The 22337-nt window shown below is 40.8% G+C and overlaps 1 protein-coding gene across 1 annotated transcript in view; it reads right to left on the reverse strand.

Annotated features, from left to right (window-relative positions):
- Positions 1-22337, reverse strand: part of CSMD1 (CUB and Sushi multiple domains 1) — a 1645367-nt gene that overhangs the window by 1025530 nt on the left and 597500 nt on the right. The window contains exon 3 of the mRNA XM_040490416.1: positions 12846-13040. Within this exon, the coding sequence (XP_040346350.1) occupies positions 12846-13040 (195 nt within the window). The remainder of the gene's footprint in view (positions 1-12845; positions 13041-22337) is intronic.

Here is a 22337-nt window from a genome sequence, read left to right on the forward strand (position 1 = left end):
TGGTAAGGTTTACATTAGAGTTGTTTATTGCACAGTGTGCAAGAAAAGTGCTTAAAACAAAATTGTCTAAAGCCATTCAAACTTAATTTAGAGCCAGGTTCCTTCTGTGAAGATTGCCCCACTCAATCTTACTTTGTAATGCGTGGTCCTGACATGACAGATCATTTAAGATTCGTTTTATGTTATTTCTGTAACATAACTGATAAAAACACAGCTGTGATTTAAATATCACAGAATTTATAGGCTCGCATAAAAAGCATGACTTCTCTCCCTTCCCCTCCCCTCCAGCTACATCTTCGCCAGCCCCTTTTCTCCCTGGCATCACTAGCAGCGGAATGCCTGCAATTAAAAAACCTTGAGTGACATTTCGTGAAGCAGTGGCAAGTGACATATTGTCATTTCCAGTCACGTTATGTAAGGCTTATCAATTAAAGAAATTTTCAGCTTTAGACAGCTCTAAATGAAACACACGCATACATTATTTAGCCTGTTTTATTAAAGGCATTACTGAGATGGCTCCCGGTTCTTTATTTCATGGCATCCTTGCTTGCTAACTAGGATCCATCCTTCCAAAAAAAAAAAAAGCAACTGTCCTGAAATAGATAAAATCAGTCAACTCTTAAACAACAACAACAACAACAACAACAACAACAAAACAACAACAACAAAAAAAACCCCAGCTGTCACATCCTATATTCTTTAAAACCATCACATAATAGTGACATAATAGTGACAACGTGTTTTGACAAATTTAGGTGAATATTTATCTTAAATGCATGCGTTTAGACAGAAACAAGGTTAGAGCTTTATGGAAGCCTAGCTTTCGATAATGATTCATTTACTATTACTTTTAATGGTTTACAGATCATTCTTTCCCACAGAACAAAAGCAAACAACCTCCCTTTAGCTTCCCCCAAGGAGGAGGCATTCAGAAGCATAAGAAGCACCACGTGAGAACTGCCTATGGCAGTCACTGTCTCTGTAGCCTTGGACCAGAGTCTCTGCGTGTCAGGGAATTCGATTCCTTATCCGCAAACTATAAATATTCACCTCACAATTTTTGGACAGCATAACATAGTATATGTAAAGTTTATATTATGACACCTGCCCCAGAGGATTTTAATCTAAATAAAATGTTTAGCCATGCTATCTCAACTTCCTCATTGCTTTCTTTCTTGAGTATCTCATAGTTACCTAAAAAGATTCCATTGGCTAGAAATAGAAAATAAAGTAAGAATAATTATTGGCCAGCCACCTCTCAAATGTTTTGTATCTTGCCTCAACTGCCTCCCAAGGTGGTTCTTCTTGGGGCCAGAGAACTTTCTCTGTGCACCAATACTGCGCCACTACTCGGGGGCGCCTGCCAAGTCTTGCCTTTGTGCCCAAGGATGGGGGATTGTTGGGAGGGCAGATGAGGGGTGGGGTTCCGTGAAGGATCTGAAGCTGCAGGGAAGAAAGAAGAAAGAGGTATGGACCAACTTAATCCAAAGAAATTCTTCCCCTGGAGTAGGAAGCCCACTTGAGAAGACAGACCACTGTCTGCTTTGTTTTCTCTAAGGTTGACTTTCTCTGTAAAGAAATAGCTTCAGCAAATCACATTTAGCCTTTGAAATAAAACAGGAGAAAGAGCTTACAGCCAAACAGCCCTCTATGGGCTCAAAGCTCTCTTGAACTAAGCTTACACATCAATTTTTTTGCATTCGCTACGCGCGGTAGTCACTCGGCAAGCAGTTTCAGTCAGTGTTTGGCTTAAGTCATTTGTACACCCACAGAAAATACCGAGACCAGCAGCCACCTTTCCCTTCTAGCATCTGACTGCCTTTATTTTTCTCCCTTCTGGGCACATGACCTCTGAATGGCCTACGGGGTCTGTGAGACACCTTCCTGTCCTGCACGTAGGAGGAGGAGGAGGAGGAGGAGGAGGAGTAAGAGGAGAGCACTGAATGCGCCCCCTGTCGTCTCTACAGGGGGGGAAATCAACTGACCTGTTAACAGTCCTGATAGCCCATCTCCAGACAAGCCGTGTTCTCCCTGGCCCTTCCATTTTTCAGGGCTCAGGCACACAGTTCTCAAGAAGAAATGCTTGTTTAATTTAAATTCAAATATTTGTTTCCAGATGATAACTGAGATTCTTTTAAAGGCGTTTACTTCTCTTGTAAATTGGAAGGGAATGGGCATGGCATCATAGGGGCAAATGGCATAAAATGCCTGGGTTCAGATTCTGCCTCTCCCAGTTAACCGCCGTGTGACCTCAGAAAAGTCACGTCTTGCCTTGGTGCCAGAGACTGTAAAAAACAAGACCAGTGGTAGCATAGAACTTGAACAGTGATCTTGAATATTAAACACAAGAATATATATAAGGCACATAAACAGGGCTTGTCATCTGGTAATTGATAGTGGTTTCACCGCTATCACATCTTTTTCTTAAGCTTTGCAATTTTAGTGACCAAACTGAAATATCTATCATTGGATAACAAATGCTACTCTATTTGCTCCTTATTCAGATACTTTGAATTTGATTGATCATTCTCTTCAGAAAAAAGAATCTGGAAAGGATCTACACCTGGACTATTGTTAAATCTATATATTCTACACTGTCACGCTAGCCATATGCATTTGTGTATCAACGGGCATGGTGTATGTGTAACATTGGTCTTGTCATTGCATTCTGACAGTGACAAGTAAAATATAATGACCTGTTTCTACATCGACTAAGCCTTCAGCAGCTACTTAATTTCCTCTTCGTCTGAGTCTCTGTTCATTCATTTTCTCTCATTAAATCAGCCTGAGAGATTAAAAAAATATATTCCAAAGAATATCAACGATGCGTTAAAAACCCTTTAAGCACTGAGATCCTGGAGTTCACATGAATTTACTTTTAGATTGTTTGCCATGGGCTTCATTCACTTCGTTCCAAAATCTGAAGTTGTTTTCAAGACGGGAAGCGGGGTGGGGGGGTGCGGAAATAGGATCGGTAATTATAATAATTAGAATTTACAGAATTTCACTATGCCAGGTCTTTGCTAAGCTTTTTTTTTTTTTTTTAATTTTTTTTAACGTTTACTTATTATTGAGAGACAGAGAGACACAGAGCGTGAGCAGGGGAGGGGTAGAGAGAGGGGGGGACACAGAATCCAAAGCAGGCTTCAGGCTCCGAGCTGTCAGCACAGAGCCCAACGTGGAGCTTGAACCCACAAACCGCGAGATCATGACCTGAGCCGAAGTTGGTCGTTCAACCAACTGAGCCCCCCAGGCACCCCTTTGCTAAGCATTTCACCTGGATTCTCTCACTTGATCTTTACAACAGGCATGTGAAATAGGTATATTACACAGAGAAGGAGATTCAGAGCAGAGAGATAAAGTAAGTTTGGCCGAAGTCACAGCACACAAATGGTGAGTGGATTTGCACCCAGGAAGCAAACACTGCAGAGCCTATAAACATTTATGTGCTAAACACTTTGCAAGGTGCTTAGCGTATGTCATTGCATTTAACCCTCATACTAATACATTTTTTCAAAATAATTGGCATTTCCTATATGTACTTCTATGTAGAGATTGGGCAAGTGGCCTCTGGAGCTAAGCTGCTGGGTCCAACCTCACCTATAGTGCTCTGTCTTTGTGAACATCTCACTGTAGTACATATAATAGCTCACAGGTGGAGAAGAACTCTAAGAAAGGCATGTAATATGCTTCCAGCAACACAGATCATGGGTGCTAGGCCCCGGAATTAAATCTAGTTCTCGCCCTCCCTAGAATGTGTCTTTTTTTTTTTCTTGCATACTTTTTGAGTTGTGCATGCACCAAAGAGCTTCCAATTCTTTGCTTACCCGACTAGTTACCTTGCCCATTCTTCAAAGTTCCCCATACCCTTCAATCCTCAGACCCCAGTGTCATTCGTTCCAAAAGTAAGTCAGTGTCTGAAATGAGATTCCTTTTGAGAAACCTTTTTGGATTAATCAAGAGCCAGCTCACTCTTATCTCTTGCCTAAACTAATTTTAAAAATAGACTCCACTTTCCGATACCATTCAGCTCAAATCTGTTTCAGCAAAATGGCTGAGAAGTTGAAGGAAGAATCCCAATCAGTCTATGACACAGTATACTCAGACGCATTTTCTTATGAGTCCTTATCATAAACCTACATCTATATATTGAATCGACATCATAAGTGAAAATGAAACCCACTTAGTGCCAGAACTTCACATGCATTAACAATTGGTGTGGAAGGGACAAAGAATACTAAAATTCCTCTGCCTGTGAAATCTAAGCCATTTGAAATAGTAGCCCCTAGTCTAGGAGGTGAATGAGAACTTGGAACGTGGCTGTTTCACACCGAGGTATGTTGTACCCGTAAAGTGCACACCAGGTTCTGAAGAATTGTAAGGGAAAATGCAAACTACTTCATTCATATTTTATATTGATTATGTGTTCAAATGGTCATCTTTGGACTACGTTGGGTTAAGAAAATGTATTATTAATTTTACCTGTTTCTTTTTACTTTATCAGTGTAGTTATTAGGAACTTTTTTTTTTTTAATTTTTTTAACGTTTATTTATTTTTGAGACAGAGAGAGACAGAGCATGAATGGGGGAAGGTCAGAGAAAGAGGGAGACACAGAATCTGAAACAGGCTCCAGGCTCTGAGCCATCAGCACAGAGCCCGACGCGGGGCTCGAACTCACGGACTGCGAGATCGTGACCTGAGCCGAAGTCGGACGCTTAACCGACTGAGCCACCCAGGCGCCCCAAGGAACTTTTAATTACATGGTGGGCTCAGGCTTCTGGGTTGCATCATATTTCTAGTGGAAAACACTGTTCTAAATCCTGAGAAATTGGCTATTATTAGGCAGGTGGCAGCTGAATGACCCCTTAAGCCCTGCCTGGGGGGTGATTATCATGGCCCCTGCCAGCTCCCTCACACATGGTGAGGATGCTTGGGGCTACAACCAAGCTCACCTCAAACAGGTGCATCTGTGGCATTTTCCCACACCATGTGCATTATTCTTCTCCCTGAGAAGATGATGAATTATGAAAATAGTATCTTCCTTCAAAAGATGTTTCACTTGTGTTTCCTTTCTTAGAAACCTCTCCATTTTCCCTATTGACATATGCCTGGAAAAATAATTTTTTTTAGCTCGAGCCAAACTTTTCAGTCACAAACTTCAAAAGCCACTCACCTACTTGTGTGTGTGTGTGTGTGTGTGTGTGTGTGTGTGTGTGTGTTTGCATGTGCATATGCGTGGACAGAGAGAGAGAAAATATATTTCAGCAGAAGCCAATAATATGCTTAAAATAATGAAACAATGCTTTAACGATTCTGGGAAGAGATGTTTTCCACATACAATTTTATACTCAGCTATAATATCCATCCATGTGGATGCATAAAAGGACATTCGTGGGCACACTGAGGCTTAAGGGGTGTTCCTCAGAAGAAACAGTCTTAGAAAGCTTATTTGGGGTGAAACAAGGAGAAAGGAAGACCCTGGATTAGGAAAGAGTGGGGAAGTGAAGAACAGCCCTAGGAGCCAGTGTAGAGCCCTCTTGAGGGATAGTACAGGGAGAGGGGAGAATGGGGTTGGGCAAATGAAGGCAACGGAGATACTGACAGAGCGATGGAAGTCCAGGATTCTGGGGACAGTAGCAACTAGACACTTCAGGAACAGTTGTATGTGGATCAAGAAGCAGTTGAGTTTAAGAGAAAATCCGTGACCTTCAGAATGAAGAACAAAGTTTGTTCCTAGTAACAACCAGAAGAAGCGTAAAGTAGAAGACATGTGGATTATAGTGACACAACTTAAGTTTTATTAATCCACAAGGGAAAGAAAAGATAATTAAAAATTTTAGGACCAATGGAAGGCAGTCATCGCATGAACGAGCCAGCCATTTACTGAATCTGTTTTTTCCTTCTTCCCGACTTTATAGCTGATCCAATTCCTAGCTTCCCTTCCAATTAAGTATGAACAGAATGGCTGTGTCTAATCAACACAAGGCACATGCAGGGACCTGCTCACACAGACTCCAGCACTGTCCTCCCTCTGCCAAATGGATGGAGACAAGGCTGGAAACTGAAAGTCAGATACAGAAGTCTGCAAATTACCACCAGTATCAGAAACAACTGCCAGTCAGAAACAATCATTTGAGGTTTAACATGAGCACACAATATTTGTGTTTAAGCCTGCTGATATGACATTAACTAAACAAGCTATACGAGATAGCCTTGGTCCAAATGTGAAACAGAAGTAATTATGGCATTATTATGAATAATTGAGGCTGAGAAAGAACTCATCTGAACTCTGAGTGGCACAGGGAGTGAGATATTGGATTTCAGAGGAGGCAGTCTAATTACAGACATAATACTTATGTGGAGAAAAATATTTACACAGTTATAATAATATGAATGTTTATTGCTTTTCAGCCTTTAGACAAATTAAGAAGGACTTAATTAAGATTATAACATAAAATATAAATGTTAACAACTTTGATATTGCAAAAGTTCTACTACAGCCGAGAGAATACAGAAGGAGGAAATGATTAGAAGGTACACCAGAAAGAGGGAGGCCAGCCTAATTATTCTCTGTCAATGCTGTGTCTCCCATAACCCCCATAAAGCCTCACCTGCTCTTTGACTTCTGGGTCTGGCCCTGTTTCTATCATTTTTGCACCTCAGAAACCAACTCTGGGAACAGATTGCAGTGACCACGAAGGGACCCTAAGACAGAGAGGACTTGGTAGGACTGAGGATGCTGGATCTGAGCCTCTACCAGCTCGCAAACGGGGGTGGACGGCCAGCCCAAAGCCAGAACCAGGATGCTCTTGAGATGCGGGCTTACCCCTGAGCCAAAACAGCCAGGCTCCAAAGAGCGCCAATGAGCTGCCCCAGTTGCCTGCTACCGTCAACCAATCAGGACGAGGCCCTTCCAGCCAATCAGGATGAAGCACCTCCTCCCCCTTCCCTCTTTAACCTGTTGGGTGGGAGCTGGAACGCTCCCTACATAAGCTCCACCCCTGCAGTATTTGGAGGGGCCAGCCAAGCTGCTGTGTGTTAGCTTTCTCTCTTTAGCTCAAGCTGTAGTCCCAGGAAAGCCTTGCCTGTGCCTTTGGGAGGGAGGGGGGAAAAAAAAGGTAAACTGTGTATTATTTATTTATTTCTTTTGATTTCTAATGTTTATTTTAGAAAGAGAGAGAGTGCAGAGTGTGAGCAAGGGAGGGGTAGAGAGAGAGGGAGACACAGAATCTGAAGCAGACTGCAGGCTCTGAGCTGTCAGCACAGAGCCCAACGTGGGGCTCGAACCCATGAACCGTGAGATCATGACCTGAGCTGAAGTCGACGCTCAACCGATTGAGCCACCCAGTGCCCCTGTATTATTTAATTTTTTAAAGATAATATACATAAATCTAAAGTTGGGATAAACAAGACACAGTAGATGGAAGTAAGAGAAGTATGTTCATACTCAAAGCAAAATGTGAATTAAAAATAATAAAAGTTAATAAAACTGATTAAGAACAGTATAAGAAGTTATAATGATAACAAAAAATAGTTAAATGGTATCAGAATATCTGTGTCACAAAAGTATGGTAGTTTCGATGGGCTGTTTCTTTTCACAGCAATCCCTTTACTATTGCTTTTTTTTTTTAAATTATGTATATAGGCCACATATTAAATTTTAGTAAAAGTAGGATGATATATCAACTGTCTTGTTCTAATGTCTAAGTCATAAATTTACAACCTATGTCAGCACCATTTAAAACGTCCTTACCTTTATTACAAGAAAAATATTGCTTTCCCTGCCTACATTCAAGGTGATTAGAGATACAAACAGGTTCATGAATTTATGGACTTCGGCATATTTACAAATTGAAAGTGTATAACTATGACTTTTTGAAGAGTTTTTCCAAGTTTATTTTATTTACTTTTTGAGAGAGAGAGAGAAGGAGAGGGGGAGAGAGAGAGACAGAGAGAGACAGAGAGAGAGAGAGAATATATCCCAATCAGGCGCCATGCTGTTGGTGCAGAGCCCAATGGAGGGCTTGAAGTCACAAATGGTGAAATCATAACCTGAACTGAAATCACGAGTCGGCTGCTTAACTGACTGAGCCACTGAGGTGACCCTACAACTATGATCTTTAAATGCTTTTCTATAGCAGTTCACAGGAATTGTGCACAAAATAGAGGCTAACCTATGAAGTGCAGACTATAAAACAAACAAACAAAAAAAAACAAACAAGTTATTTAGGACAGCTTGTGATTGGGAATGTCCAGAGCTATGACTTCTAGGGATCTCTGCTCTGCAATGTGAAGAAGTATTTTGTGAAGCACTTTGCACATACAAAGTGTTCTGTCATTGGAAGCATTAAGGCGCATCACAGCTGATGTTTGGGGAAGCAAGAGAATGCATCTGTGGCTGGAGTGGACTAGTGTTTGCTTGGTGCTGGCTTATTTCAAATAGCATATGCCTGATGCAACTGTCCTATAGTTTATGCTTTGCACAAACTATCCTAATCTCTTCCAGGCCCAGCCAGAGCTCATGTCCCCAAATGTCCCTTATGTCTACATATTCCCTTTGTGGTTGGATTCCTAGATTTAGGCAGCTGGTGTAAGTTCACACTGATACTTAAAAAATGAAGTCCAGAGTCAGAGAGTTGCAGGGTCTAAAGAGAGGTGGGAGAGGAGTGACTTGCCCACCTCATTCTGGACTCGCATGACATAAGGATCACTTCTACCTGCGGGTTCTTCGGATCAGATCACTCTTTCTTAAGAAGGGGCATTTTCTGAATGCAGCTCCTTACCTACTTCCTTTCTACCTTCTTGTATGATCATGCCATAAATCTGGAGACAACTGCTAGTCGTTCAGTGTGCATTCAAGAAGAATCCCTCCTCTTTTGGATTTCATACTCTGTGGCCCTCCAGGGTCCTGGGGACCTAAGTAATTTGTCATATAACCTGGCCCCTCACGTTATAGTCTATTTTATTTAATAAAACAGTAGGGGAAGCCGAAAGCAAATTGAGAAGGCACTCCAATCCTGAGCTGAGAGCATCTGTTATTGGATCTCTGAGTTCCCTTTTATATTTCTCCTCTAAATGCCCACCGTAGCTGAACACACAGGAACAGCAAATCTTTGCAAAGATTCCAGGAGCAACAGGCAATAATGAAATAGAATTAAAGAAGATCTAGACATTAAGTTGAAAACTCTAGGATAAATGAAGAAGACTGATCTATGATAGCTCCAGAAGAACAATATCTAAAGTCTCATCCTGAGGAGAAGTCAGTTTGATGCTGGGCTCCCATTCAGAGGAAGAGCTGGCTGGCCTCCCATTTTATTATGTATTGATTTTATTAGATAGATGATTCTATCATTTTTAATTAAAGAGTATCACGTGACTCAAGAAATGATACACACCTTTAAGTGCCATTGTTCAGGTTAAAGGCTGCCACTTGGAGTTCTATATACATTTTTCAACACCAGCGAAAAGTCATTGTAATGGGATCACAGTGGTGTTACCGTTAGCATCGCTATCAATCCTCCAGCAATTCCCAGAACTAAATAACTAGAATGTTGGGGAAGCAGAAAATATACTCATTTAATTTTTATAAATTATCTAAACCCACTTTCCTGAAATTCATTTATGTCTCTCCTAGATATGCTACATCTACACATTTATAAGAATTAGATCATTGATTTCTTTTTCCTTATGATTCAGTTATCCAATTCAATGACAAACTGTGATGCAGCCTTCAAACTTGTTTCATAAAATAATTATATCTAATTTAATGCCCTTTGAAATGCTACTAGCCCAAGCACTGGGAAAAGCAAAATGTAAGCAAAATGCAATAATCTGTAATAGAGGAGAAAAAATATTTATCCTGATAAAAGCATCTTAATATTGGTGGAATTTAATAAATTGGTGACAGAATAAGAATGGTTATGAGCTTACAGTTATATTAACTTTGACTTTAAAAAGGCTTATAATTGTGGAATTAGTAAGGACCCTTCAGTTAAGAAGAAAACTCCTTGGGGGAGTGTGGGCAAGAAACAAGCTGTCACGGCAACTGCTAATATTTATTTTTGCATTTCCAAACAAATATTAATTATTTGCTTCTCAACATGTTTCTATACCTCTATTAAGTTCCTGAATGGGAGAAACAGGTAGAGCGGTGAGGGGAAATAGCTGTAGACTACGCTAAATTTTAAGGTAGAGAGGAATCAAGGATATAGTTACGACGTTTGTATGACTAGAGACTAGAGGAGTTCAAGAAAAAATATTAAGACATTATGTTCAGATATAAACTAGCAACAAAATAAATGATACAGACAAAAGGACTTTTTTTAAAAGCAATCTCAAAAGAGGCTGCAATGTAAGGAATGACAGAAATTTGGACGGGAGTGTGAACTTGAAAACTTAGTAGATTTATGGCCATAGGGGAAATAAACATAGCAGGATAACAGAGCAAAATTGTGGAATTAAGCATGGAGTGGTATGTCGGGAAGGAATTCTTTGGGAAAACCACCCTGGTTTTTAGGGTTTCCCAATTTCTGTGGCACAAACTGCCCCCCCTACCCCGCCCCAGCCATGGTATGAGGAATACAGAGAAAAAGAGATGATACAGTCAGTGGCTTTGAGAAAAGCCAGCACCAGTCAGCCCTGACACAACATCACATGTGGGGAGAAACGCTTTAAGTCTGTGTCTGAGAACATGGCAGATGGCATTTACAGTCCAGTTAAGCCAGGGTTATCATGAGGCACGTTGGCAGCCATGTTGAAGAGTTGGCTCTCCATTCCTCTGGAATCACTGATGGGGTCTGGCTGAGAGAGAAAGGGGTGAGGAAGATGTGTTTCTTGGAAAGAAGGAGTAGCGAGTAGAATGTCTGATGGAGGCTGAGATTCTGTGCATGGAGCTCATTTAGCCAACTTGAAGTGGGTCTGGGTGAAAAGAAAACAAGAAAGCTAACTGGAACAGTGTAGTAGGACAGGGAACAGAGGTTAGCAAAAGACAGTGAGAAAGGAAAAAGCTGGCATACAGGGAATAATAGAACAAAGCTGGAGTAGCTCCAGTGTTTCTCCAGAGTGGATGGGAACAATGGTGGGGACAAGGAAGAAAGCATATATTTAGGAGATCCAAGTGGTATCCTTAAATGGGATCCATTAGTTGAGGAGAACTGGTGAAAAAACAAGGGAAATGGGACAAAGGTCTGGATTTTGAGTATGTCGCTCTTTTGACAAGATAGAAAATAACAGCCCTAAGAAGAAAGAGAGAGTAAGAGAGACAACAGACTTCAGAAACACACATTGAAATAAGCATGTCCAGAGGAAAAACAGACACTTGGAACAGATAGCTCTCCTGGTGGGATTTTCTCTAGGGAAGAGGAAGAATTTGAACATGCTAAACCTGAACGCCATCAGCTACGAGCTAGAACACCTTGAGCAAGTCACAGTCCTTAACCTCGGACCCCTCAGCCGCAAAATGAGTCTTTAATAAAATACCTATGTGAGACGATGACACGTGGAAAGGCATGCCTGGTCCATCATAAGCCATCGGTAGGTACTAGCTCCCAGCGGGAGTGAGGTAACTGTGGCAGCAATATGCCATCATCCCGTAATTAGCATCAGGGAGATCTTAGGAGACCACAATATTTAACAGAAAAAATCTTTTTAAAGAGGGGCACCTGTCTGGCTCAGTCGGTTGAGCTTCTGACTTTGGCTCAGGTCATGATCTCACGCTCTGTGAGTTCGAGCCCCGTGTCGGGCTCTGTGCTGACAGCTCAGAGCCTGAAGCCTGCTTCGGATTCTGTGTCTCCCGCTCTCTCTGACCCTCCCCCGTTCATGCTCTGTCTCTATCTGTCTGAAAAATAAATAAGCATTAACATTTTTTTTTTAATTTTTAAGGAAAGCGTTCATTAAATAGCAGAGGCTAAACTATAAGCATTCCGATAACTGAACGCTGCCCTACGCGACTTGTAGCCGATGCTGTGAATTTGGACTCATGCTGGAGAGCACGGATTAGAAGCCAGACTTGGGTGAATCTTCAGACGTCACATGCAAACTGTCCCTGGAACCTTTCGAAAACAAAAATTCTGTTTCTTCATCTGTTAAATGAGCGTCCGTGCTTACCGTTCCCATGGCTGTTTTGAGCATTAAATGGTATGATCCAAGTACAGCGCTCAGCACGTTTTCTAGCCTCACATCAAGGCCGTAATAAATGTTGGCCACGCTTTTATTTTTGAAACCCTGTGATGAGTTTTTCTCGGGAAAGTCAGAACTTGAGAGTGACAGTAGGCTCTTTCCTAAAGTTAATGGGTCAGTAAAGTAGTGTTATGGAAAAGGTTAAAAATTGCAGGGCGTCAGGAAAGTAATTCTAACCTTGCCCCCAAATCATGCTGCTGAACATTTGGATAGAGTGTGTTCCTTCATGATCAACTTATTTGAAAGGTCTAAGAGTGTTCAAAAAGTCTTTAAAAGGTATAATTTAATTATCAAGTGGTGCCTGTCATTTTTAATGAGAACAAAATGTAAAAAAGGAGCCGTCCAATCAAGAAGGACATCAATGTGCATGGTAAATCTTAGCATGCTATGACAGCAAGTGATAACATTATGCAGAAAGCCATAGAATGTGAGAAACAGAACGAAGAAAAATTCGGATGTTTAAGGAGCACATGTAAATTTCTTATCAGCTTTACAGAGCCCAGTGATGGCTTCCTGGGTTACATGTAACATTGACTTCTAGGAACAGAATAAGCTGGCATGGTAAGACCCAGCAGGACGCGAATTCTTTTTGTCTACTGGAAACTTATTCCATCAGTACCAAAGCCTTAGTCTGGGTTCACGACACATGTGGTCATATGGTACGTACCCCTGCAAAATGGAGCTGGAAAGTCCCAGGAAGCACCATTCCCAGGGCTGACGATGCAGGTCAGAATCGCATGGCCTTCCAAGATATAGCCAGAGAGACAGCTGTACCGGATTTTGTCTCCTATGTTGAATCTTGTGCCGTGGAGAACTCCTTTCAGTATCTCCCCGGGATTTCCACATGTATGGCTGGGTAAAACTATTAAAAGAGAAATAGGAGAAAGGCAGAAAAGTGAGAGATTTTTCTGGAGAGATCAACTTATTGCCCAAAGCCTGCACTGCATTTGAACTATTCAGATTAGCAAAGCTAACGCAAAACCACTTTCATCTTCCCGGAAAAAATAGAGAAAATGTATTCTTTTTTTTAAAAACGTCTGCCATTTAACCCTTTATAAGGGTATTTTAAAAGTATAAATACATGCGGTTTGAGAAGACGCAGAAATACAGTTCTGCGCACAGTGTTGTAGACGATGTCTACATTATTTTTCTAATTATGAGATTCTCCAGTCTCACGGAGTTGGCAGACAGATAACACGGTAGGATATGGACAGCTATCCGAAATACAGCACGGATGAATATTCATGCCATATTTATCTTCACTGCTTTAGGACCAGCACAACCAAATACACATCACTAATCGACGTTAGTTGACATTTTATGGATAAATCACTGAATTAAAGAATAAATGGAAGATTTCATTCGTGAATCTGGTAGGCTTAAAAATGCACCACTTGTATATTCCAACTTATCTGCTAGGTTCATGCATTTATAGTGTCTGATTCACAACGAAGTGTTAGCCATCAGTTTTGACAAATCAAGTATTATATTCATTTGCTTGTAAGAAAGCCTCGATTCCGTTCTTTCTTGACCTGCTCCCTTTTTATGTGGATAGGATACTCTGCCTGAGAATTCAACTGCCTTGAAACCTCATTGATAGGAGACCATTCCATACTCCGAACATAATTTCCAACCTAGGTGATTCACTATTAGGTTACATGGGTGAAGTTGATGACTGTTGGTTATGGTCTATATCTTTCTGGTTTAAATTTCGCATCTGACCAGTAAGTCAGAGCTATCATGATGTAGTGAAATAAACCAAGGAGACTATCACTTAAAAAAGAAATGAGTTCCAAAAAACATTTCCAATAAACCAATTTGATTATTGTATGTGTCTATCCTTCTTTTTTTAACATGGACATTGGAAGTGTATTTTGGTATATATGTATAAATATTGCAATATACTCTGTTTTCTTTGGTTGAAAAATGGAGAAATAAAACTTGCCCAGTGAATGGAGAGGAAATTTAAGTGATTTCCAAAATTATTTCTATTACAAAATTACTTAAATGTGTATAAAATAAGCTTAGAGAAACACTTAGAAAACAACCACTACCACTTGGATATTTAATATTGACATGTTTACGAAATCACTGCCTACATAGTCAAAGGGTTCTCAGTTCTAGTTTTTCAAAAATAGTTTGTGAAACCAGTCTACAGAAACCTCTTTAACACAATAGAAAATAGTTCACTATGATCCACAATATTCTTTGTTGTCTTTTATAAAAAAGAAAGTCTGTATTTAATTCCACATTCACTATCGCTAAGTCAAGGGGTATTTTTAAAATGTTCTTTAAAAAGACTGGCATTTAACTGTCTCTGGCTTTTCTAAGGTAGAAATGATTTCAGTTCATAACTCAGGACGCCTGCCCTCCGACAGAAGCTAGGGATCTGACAGCCAGAGAGAGGCAAGGCAGGGCTGAATTTCTACCATCAATGGAGAGAGAGAGGTAGGGGTGGGGGAACTATGTACATATGAATGCTTTCGGTGTTTTCCTTCCTTGTCCAAGAATATTCAGAATTAACAAATCCTTCCTTGCCTTTTTTTCAAGGGCCTTTATTATGTTCATTAAGTGCTAAGACTTATTAGAAGATATTCACTTTAGATTGTGTCCAGAAAATGGTCTCCCCGAAGGCAAGAATTATCAGTGTAAATCTGTCAAAAAATTTTAACATCAGCTTTTACACGTGACTGCTTTCAGAACTGGAAAAGACAAATGAGCCATTCTGAAAGTTGAATGTGGCCTGTACAACTTTTCTATCCATTTGTCTATTAAAAACAGCAAGAAATCATTTTTAACGATTAGCTTTTGCACAGATAACATAATTGACTTTTGTACAGAAAGACCACAGTAACCAAAGTACAATAGGAAAGAGATCACACGATGTGGCTGCTGCATGAACAAACATCATTCTGTATTATCTGTGTGATACCCATTTACTACATTTAAAGAAATGTGAAATGCCTTATGTAAAACTTGACTGTGCACTGATAATTGCTGGGAAGTGTATAATTGCATGGACTTTGAAATGCTTAAGAGATACAAAAAGAAAAATCATTCCTGAAAATAAGGATCTCCCCAAGCAGACTTCTGAAAAGAAAACATCCATGCCTTAAAACTTTTAACAGGGTCTAATGGAACAGTTGGAAAGAGACAAATGATGAAATTCAGGAAGGAAAGAATTTTGGCCATTCTAGATCATCAAGCTAAGAGAGCTATATTTAATAGGATACAATGCAGATGTTAAAAAGTATTGACTGCCAAAGGAAAAAAATCGCAGTAGGTGGACGATGTATCGTGCCCAGAATGCACATCACATCTCAAATAGCACGGAAGACGTAAGGGCTCTTCCTCAGGTGCGGGGGTCAGGCTTCCAGGGAGAGCAGTGACTATGGTGCCGCTCATGCCCATCAAAGCCCTGTGCAGAGATGGGCATCTCTGCCTCCCCTTCTGTCAACTGTTCCCCAGGCACCTTAGACATCTCCTTTTTCGTTCCTGTCTACAGATTTGCCTTTATTTTAACATCTTGGCAATTGCATTCAAATTCAGAAAACGTTCACCCAACACGTAGTATTTGCACAGCCTTGTTTTCAACCAACACCAAAATGGAACAGGAAGAGAATGGGATTTCAGACTCTTCTTTTGCTCTCTTATTAGCTCTGTGAATCTACCAAAAACGTGCCTTCATCAGTATTTACTTCACGGGGCACAGTGTGAGGACTGAACGAGTCAATGCAGGTCTCAAAATACCCGCTCTGTGTGACTCTACCATTGGGTTACACTGCAACCGACCACCTCCCGTTTAGACCTGGAATTGCCCTCACATCTGTGTCTATATGGTGTCTAGAATAATGTCCAGCTCTCAGCAGGAACTTGCTAAATCTATATTTGCTCAATCAAGTGCTAAATATGAATATGAATGTAGTGTACCTCATGTATTCTTCTAGATCTATGTACAACTAAGAGTCACAGTTTGTAGCCTGACGGAAACAGAAAAAAAGCAAATGAGTTTTCAAGAACCAACTGAATGAGGTGACATTTCAGAAACAATGAATCGGCAACAAATTGTCACTTTAAGCCACTTTTCTCCCGATTTAGCTAAAAATGTAAACAGGATGCAGAGGCTTAAAATGAATTAACATTTTACAAGGCAAAATAACTTAGCAAATGGGAAAAAGTGATTAAAAACTAACTTTTAAGGTTTAAAGTCACTGGTTGGTGGGACAAAATTATAAGTTTATGATTTGGGGAATTTGGGGAATAATTTATGATTTTAGGGAAAAATATTAAAGTTTTAATGTGAACAATTGCAACACGCAAATAGAAAAAGTTGAAGATGAATTCAAATATTAACTTCCAGTTTCAAAGAACACAGCAAAAAATGCACATATTATAAAAACATTTTCAAGTTCATTAAGCCATTATCAAAAACCCTCAACGGTGAAAAAAAAATGGATGAAAATAATTATAGCTCTATGCAAAGATTTAAGACAAAGACATGTAAAACTTGCCAAAGATCCAGGGGCTGGGAAAAACTAATGTAAAATAAACTCAACCCGAATGGCATTTCTGCCAATTTCATTTTAACTAATTTTTTACCCAGTTTCCCTGAAGATCATGAATGTCCCTTTGTGTCTCCCATGGTAATGAGTACACATTAAGTATTTAGTAAATACTTATTGAATTGACTTGAACTCTAATTTTAATTCCCTTAAATCCTCCCTTGCAGTCATTTGCACTCTTTCCCATGGATGCTTTAAGAAAGAAATTCTTATTTGGGTAATGGGAATTCAGTACCCAGTGCATACATTTGGTAATGGGAAAGCGTTTTCTTGAAAGGCGCTCAGGGCACAGTTCCTTCTTCCCATGGCAGACCTCATTCCACCAGATCTCATGAAGCCAAGTTTGTATACCCAGGGCTTGAAACACGGGTTGTCATTCTAATTACCCTCATGGAAATTCCCTCCATAACGCTCTTGATTTGGCAAGTGCATATGGTCACAACTCAGTGACCTCGTTAGGCTATCACGTCAACCTTTAACCCAACTGTTTAAATGATGAAATGGATGTCATATCAAATCCTCCTCCAGAAGAAAAGCGAAAACATGATGCCAAAATAAAGTACAGCATTAATATTCATTATGGATGGCCAAAAGACCAGTGAACAGAAGTCTGAAATTCATCAGAAGAGAGGCAGCATTTTTCACAGCCTGTGCACAACCAATGGAATTTCACTGGGCACGATCATTTGGAAACCAGGTCCCAGAGGGGAAATGTCAGGCTCTTTGTTTACACTTTGCCTTTCCTGGACTCTCACTGCAGCTCAAGGAAATAAAACTTCAAATACCCACCTGACACACAACAGTTGAAATGTAAACTAATGATAAGAGATGCGCTTGTCTGCGGACTGTGTGCTCTGCAACGTCCCCCCTCCCCCCCACCCCCAACCACAAAATTTGGGAAGGGTTAGAAAAATATGGTTATATAATTTTCAGAAACACTTTAAAAATCAGATTTCCAAGTCTTGAAACCTGACATCTATTCTTGGTACAAACTCTCAAAATCATGGGCAGTTTCTGAAACAAGAAGATGGAGAGACCGTAGTTACATGTCTCAAAGATCATGAGGATTTCCTGGTAGGCAGCGACGAATGCTTTCTGCTTCTAAAGTCACGGTCTTCATGGTGGAGGTGAGATACTGCATGAACACCATTACTTTGAAAAGTGACAGAAGCTATAACAGGAGAATTAAAAAAGGGTGTTAGAGTTAGGTATATTTAAAAGTGGTAAGATTTGGCCAAATTAGAGTGGAAAGTTCATCTCTAAACAAGGGAAGTAGTCAAATATGTCTGTAGCAAGGAAAGTCTATCGCGCGGGTTATGGGAAAGGGATGGGCTATCAGACAGACTTGTTCTTCTCCTTCAGAAACAGACTGTTCAGTTTTGGACAAATTATCCAAATCTCAGTTTCCATGTCTTGACAGGGGGGCAGGAGGGATGAAAATCAAAGCGACTGATGGCTATGTGTGAAACATAAATGAAACAATGCAGATTGAACAGCTACCAGCACAACTGGGACAGAATGAATGATCGATAATACATTTACAATTCTAAATTTAGAATTTTCCCAATTCTAAAGCACCATGGAAACTTTTAGGGAAATAATGGAAGTTTTAAAATATACAGTGGTTCTAATATATACCAGCTTCAGAAACAATAAAGCTAGAAAAAAAGTCTGTGTGTGGGGTGTCAATATCATCTCTAAAATGGGAACATGGTTATTAAAATGGAGAGCCAAGGAGAAAGACATCCAGTTCTATTTGAAGCCATATTAATTCTACCTATTATTCATGTTTTATTATAGCAGTAATACTCATATAGCACACACTATGAACTAGACACTGTTTTAAGAGGTAAACACACACACACACAGACACACACACATACAGTATGTATGAAATAAATACTATTATTATCCTGTTTTTATAGAGGAGGAAACTGTGGCAAAGAGAAGTTAAGTAATTTCTTCATGGCCACACAGCCAGTAAATACTGGTGGTAGGATTTGCACATGGTGGATCCAGAATTTCTACCCTTCAGACTACAATAAACTTTCTTTTTATTTTTCTTTGTTTTTTTTTTTTTCAACGTTTATTTATTTTTGGGACAGAGAGAGACAGAGCATGAACGGGGGAGGGGCAGAGAGAGAGGGAGACACAGAATCGGAAACAGGCTCCAGGCTCCGAGCCATCAGCCCAGAGCCCGACGCGGGGCTCGAACTCACGGACCGCGAGATCGTGACCTGGCTGAAGTCGGACGCTTAACCGACTGCGCCACCAGGCGCCCCTACAATAAACTTTCTTATGAGCAGGCCAACATCAAAAGAAATAATGAAGATAAAATGTCTTTACATCCCTCGTGTTCTCAATGGAGCTATGTTTGATATAACAACATAGGTTATTATATCACTTAACTCTCTGCAATGGATCCTTTCATGGCCTTCTATTTTTAAGTCAAAGGCAGATGTTGTCTAAACTGCACTAATCTGGAGCCGGAATAGCCGGGCCTTTGCCATCCTAAACAACACAGGCATTGATTCAGGTAGAAGTTACTCCAAAACGATGACCCAAAAACCCCCGACAGATCAAGAGTTACCTATTGAGGAGGAAGCAGCAACCTTAGGAAGAACTTATAGATGGTGACTCAGCCAAAGAGAATGCATAAATATGAACATGACGGCCGATGATGCAACGTAAAAAATTTAGTTCTGAGCATATTATGCTTTTTGTTTTAATCTTTTTTCAACTTTTTAAATGTTTACTTATTTTTTTGAGGGAGAAAGAGAGACAGAGTGTGAACAGGGACGGGGCAGAGAGAGGGAGAGACAGAATCCGAAGCAGGCTCCAGACTCCCAGCCGTCAGCACAGAGCCCGACAGGGGGCCTGAAGTCACGAACCGTGAGATCATGACTTGAGCTGCAGTTGGATGCCCCAGCACTTTTTGTTTTAAATCTGTGCAGTGTGTCTCTTTGCATACCCTCGAGTCCACAAGAAAAGGACTGCAAATACTGCTAAGTTTCTTCCGACTGGAAGAACAGCAGTGGAAGCAGCTGAAGGAAAAGAGGCTGGGAGCCCAGAGTTAAACACCGTAGACTAAGGCCCGAAATTAGGGAGTCAGGCAAACGGTCGTTCAACTCAAAAGAAACATGACTCAAAGTTAAGAGTCAGACCACGCAGAGAGCCCAGCAGTCAAGCTTAGAAACAGTCATGGAAAAATGGATGCCTGGTAATATCGAAGGTTGAAAAGTCATCGTAAGTGACTGACATACGAAAAGAGCATAGCAATAAGGAACAACACAAGATGTACTTTTCAGTTGTCCCGGAATTTTCAAAGAGGAAATGATGCATACGTTATCAGGTAACTGTGCATATACTCAAGCCACAGCGTACATTACGGACATGGTCATTAACTTGTAAACCATTTTATAAAAAATGTAATATTTATTTATTTTTGAAAGGTGGGGGGCAGAGGGAGAGGGAGAGAGGGAGAGAGAATCCCAAGTAGGCTCTACACTGCCAGTGCAGGGTGCAGTGTGGGACTCGATCCCACCAACTGTAACATTATGACCTGACCCAAAATCAAGAGTTGGTGCTTGACCCACTGAGCTACCTAGATGCCCCAACTTGTAAATTATTTTTATGGCCATTTTTCTTTCTTCTTCCCAAAAGTGAAGTTTATAATCAATAAATGGATGTTCAATCAGTTGCAAGTGTCTGAATATTTATGTAAAGCTAAGGTGAAGGTAGTTCTAACATCTGCAAAGGAATTGTAAACAAATACGACCACAAGTCCTCTTAGATGTTGGCTTCAAGAGCAAGGAAACGAGAAACCACTCAAAAACTGCTCAGAAAGAACTCATCCCTGTGTCAAATACCACTCTGATGGTGCTCTAACACATGATATTCACGCAATGAGGATGACGCCGTCCTCTCCAGAGGTTAAATGTCACATTAAATACCATGAGGTGTGGTGAACACATTGAATTAGATCGATTCTAGGAAACAGCTCCAAATTTGTTCTTGGTCATGGCTCATTTGGTAATTCAAGTAAATAAGGATTGAAAACTCACTAGAGCATTTCCTCACTTGGCCAGGTTGGTGTATCAAGGGTTGGATTTCCCTTCCTGTCTTAATCCAGTTAAATTAAAAAAAAAAAAAAAAAAAAAAAAAAAAAAAAAAAAAGACAATATCTAAAAAAAAATAAATGGGCTCTCAAAGCATTGGACATCATGCTGTGCTGGGACATGATCCCTGAGAGACGGGAAATAAATGACAGAGTGTCTACAATTTCTCCAGACTTACCGTCTGGAGAGAGTTGCGGGCCCAAGGCACGGGGCAGGGGGACCCAGGTTGGGCCAGCCGTCTCCATGAATGAGGACAGAGGTGGGGGAGGGGGAGTCAAGGAAACTAAAAGTCACGGCACAGAGGGAGGACCCCACAGACCCACAGAGGGCCCTGTTGCATCCGTCCGAGGTGAGTACTGACCTGTTTATGTCAGGGACACTACCCAAGGCTAGTGAAAGTGTTACTGAAAAATCATAGACAAGAGTGCTCATAATTCTCCCGGGGCTTAGAAGACTGCCTCTTCCAGGGTCAGAGCAGAAACTTCATCGCTCAGTGGGCAGAAAAGGAGTCCTGAGAAGGCTAGAAGGTCAGTAGTGGAGAAAAAGATCATTGTGGAGTAAAGTGCTGCATGACCCTTATTAGAAATCTTACGAGCACAAGCTCAGAGGAGGGAGAGGCTAGTGAGGCATCCAGCACTGCCTGTCACGGTCACTGCACCTGCAGGACCCAATCTGCAGAGACCTTAGGTGAGTGACCATCTACTTAAAATTGTCGCCCCAGACTCTCGACTTGCCTCAGCCTTCATCCAGCCTTCAAAAGCAATCTCCGTAAGGACCGGTTACAAGAAACGCAGCTACATTCAAGAAGTAAGCTCAAGAATGTTTCTGAGAATACAAAAATAGGCCGCAGCCACCGAAATAAGATTCACCAGGTCTGTTGTCCAACCAAGAATTACCAAGCTTGCAAGAAAGCAAGGAAATACAATTCATAATGAGGAAAACAAAAATTAGCCAGAAACGACACAGAGGGTTCCATTAGTAGGTGATATTAAAACTGGTATATTAACTGTATCCCATGTGCGCAAGTAAAGATTGGACATGTTAACTGGACATAGGCACACACACTCGGAATACAAACACACAAGCAGATAGAAGCAAAGTGTTGGGGAACATGACCGAAAGAACAGTAACGTTAATTAAAAACAGACTCAAGTTGCTGGGGTGCCTGGGTAGTTCAGTCAGTTAAGCATCTGATTTCGGCTCAGGTCACGATCTCACGGTTCGTCAGTTCGAGCCCCGCATCGGGCTCTGTGCTGACAGCTGGGAGCCTGGAGCCTGCTTCAGATTCTGTGTCTCCCTCTCTCTCTGCCCCTCCCCTCCTCTTACTCTGTCCCTCTTTTTCTTTCTCTCTCTCCCTCTCAAAAATAAACATTGAGAAAAAAATTTTTTAAAATGCTCAAGTTGCTATGTTAATAGTACACACAACAGTTTTAATGCAAAGAAGGGACGAAGAAGCTTATTTCATAATGACAGAAGTGT

Source organism: Herpailurus yagouaroundi, unplaced genomic scaffold, assembly GCF_014898765.1.
Source record: "Herpailurus yagouaroundi ecotype Mexico unplaced genomic scaffold, PumYag 181, whole genome shotgun sequence".
Lineage (NCBI taxonomy): Eukaryota > Metazoa > Chordata > Mammalia > Carnivora > Felidae > Herpailurus > Herpailurus yagouaroundi.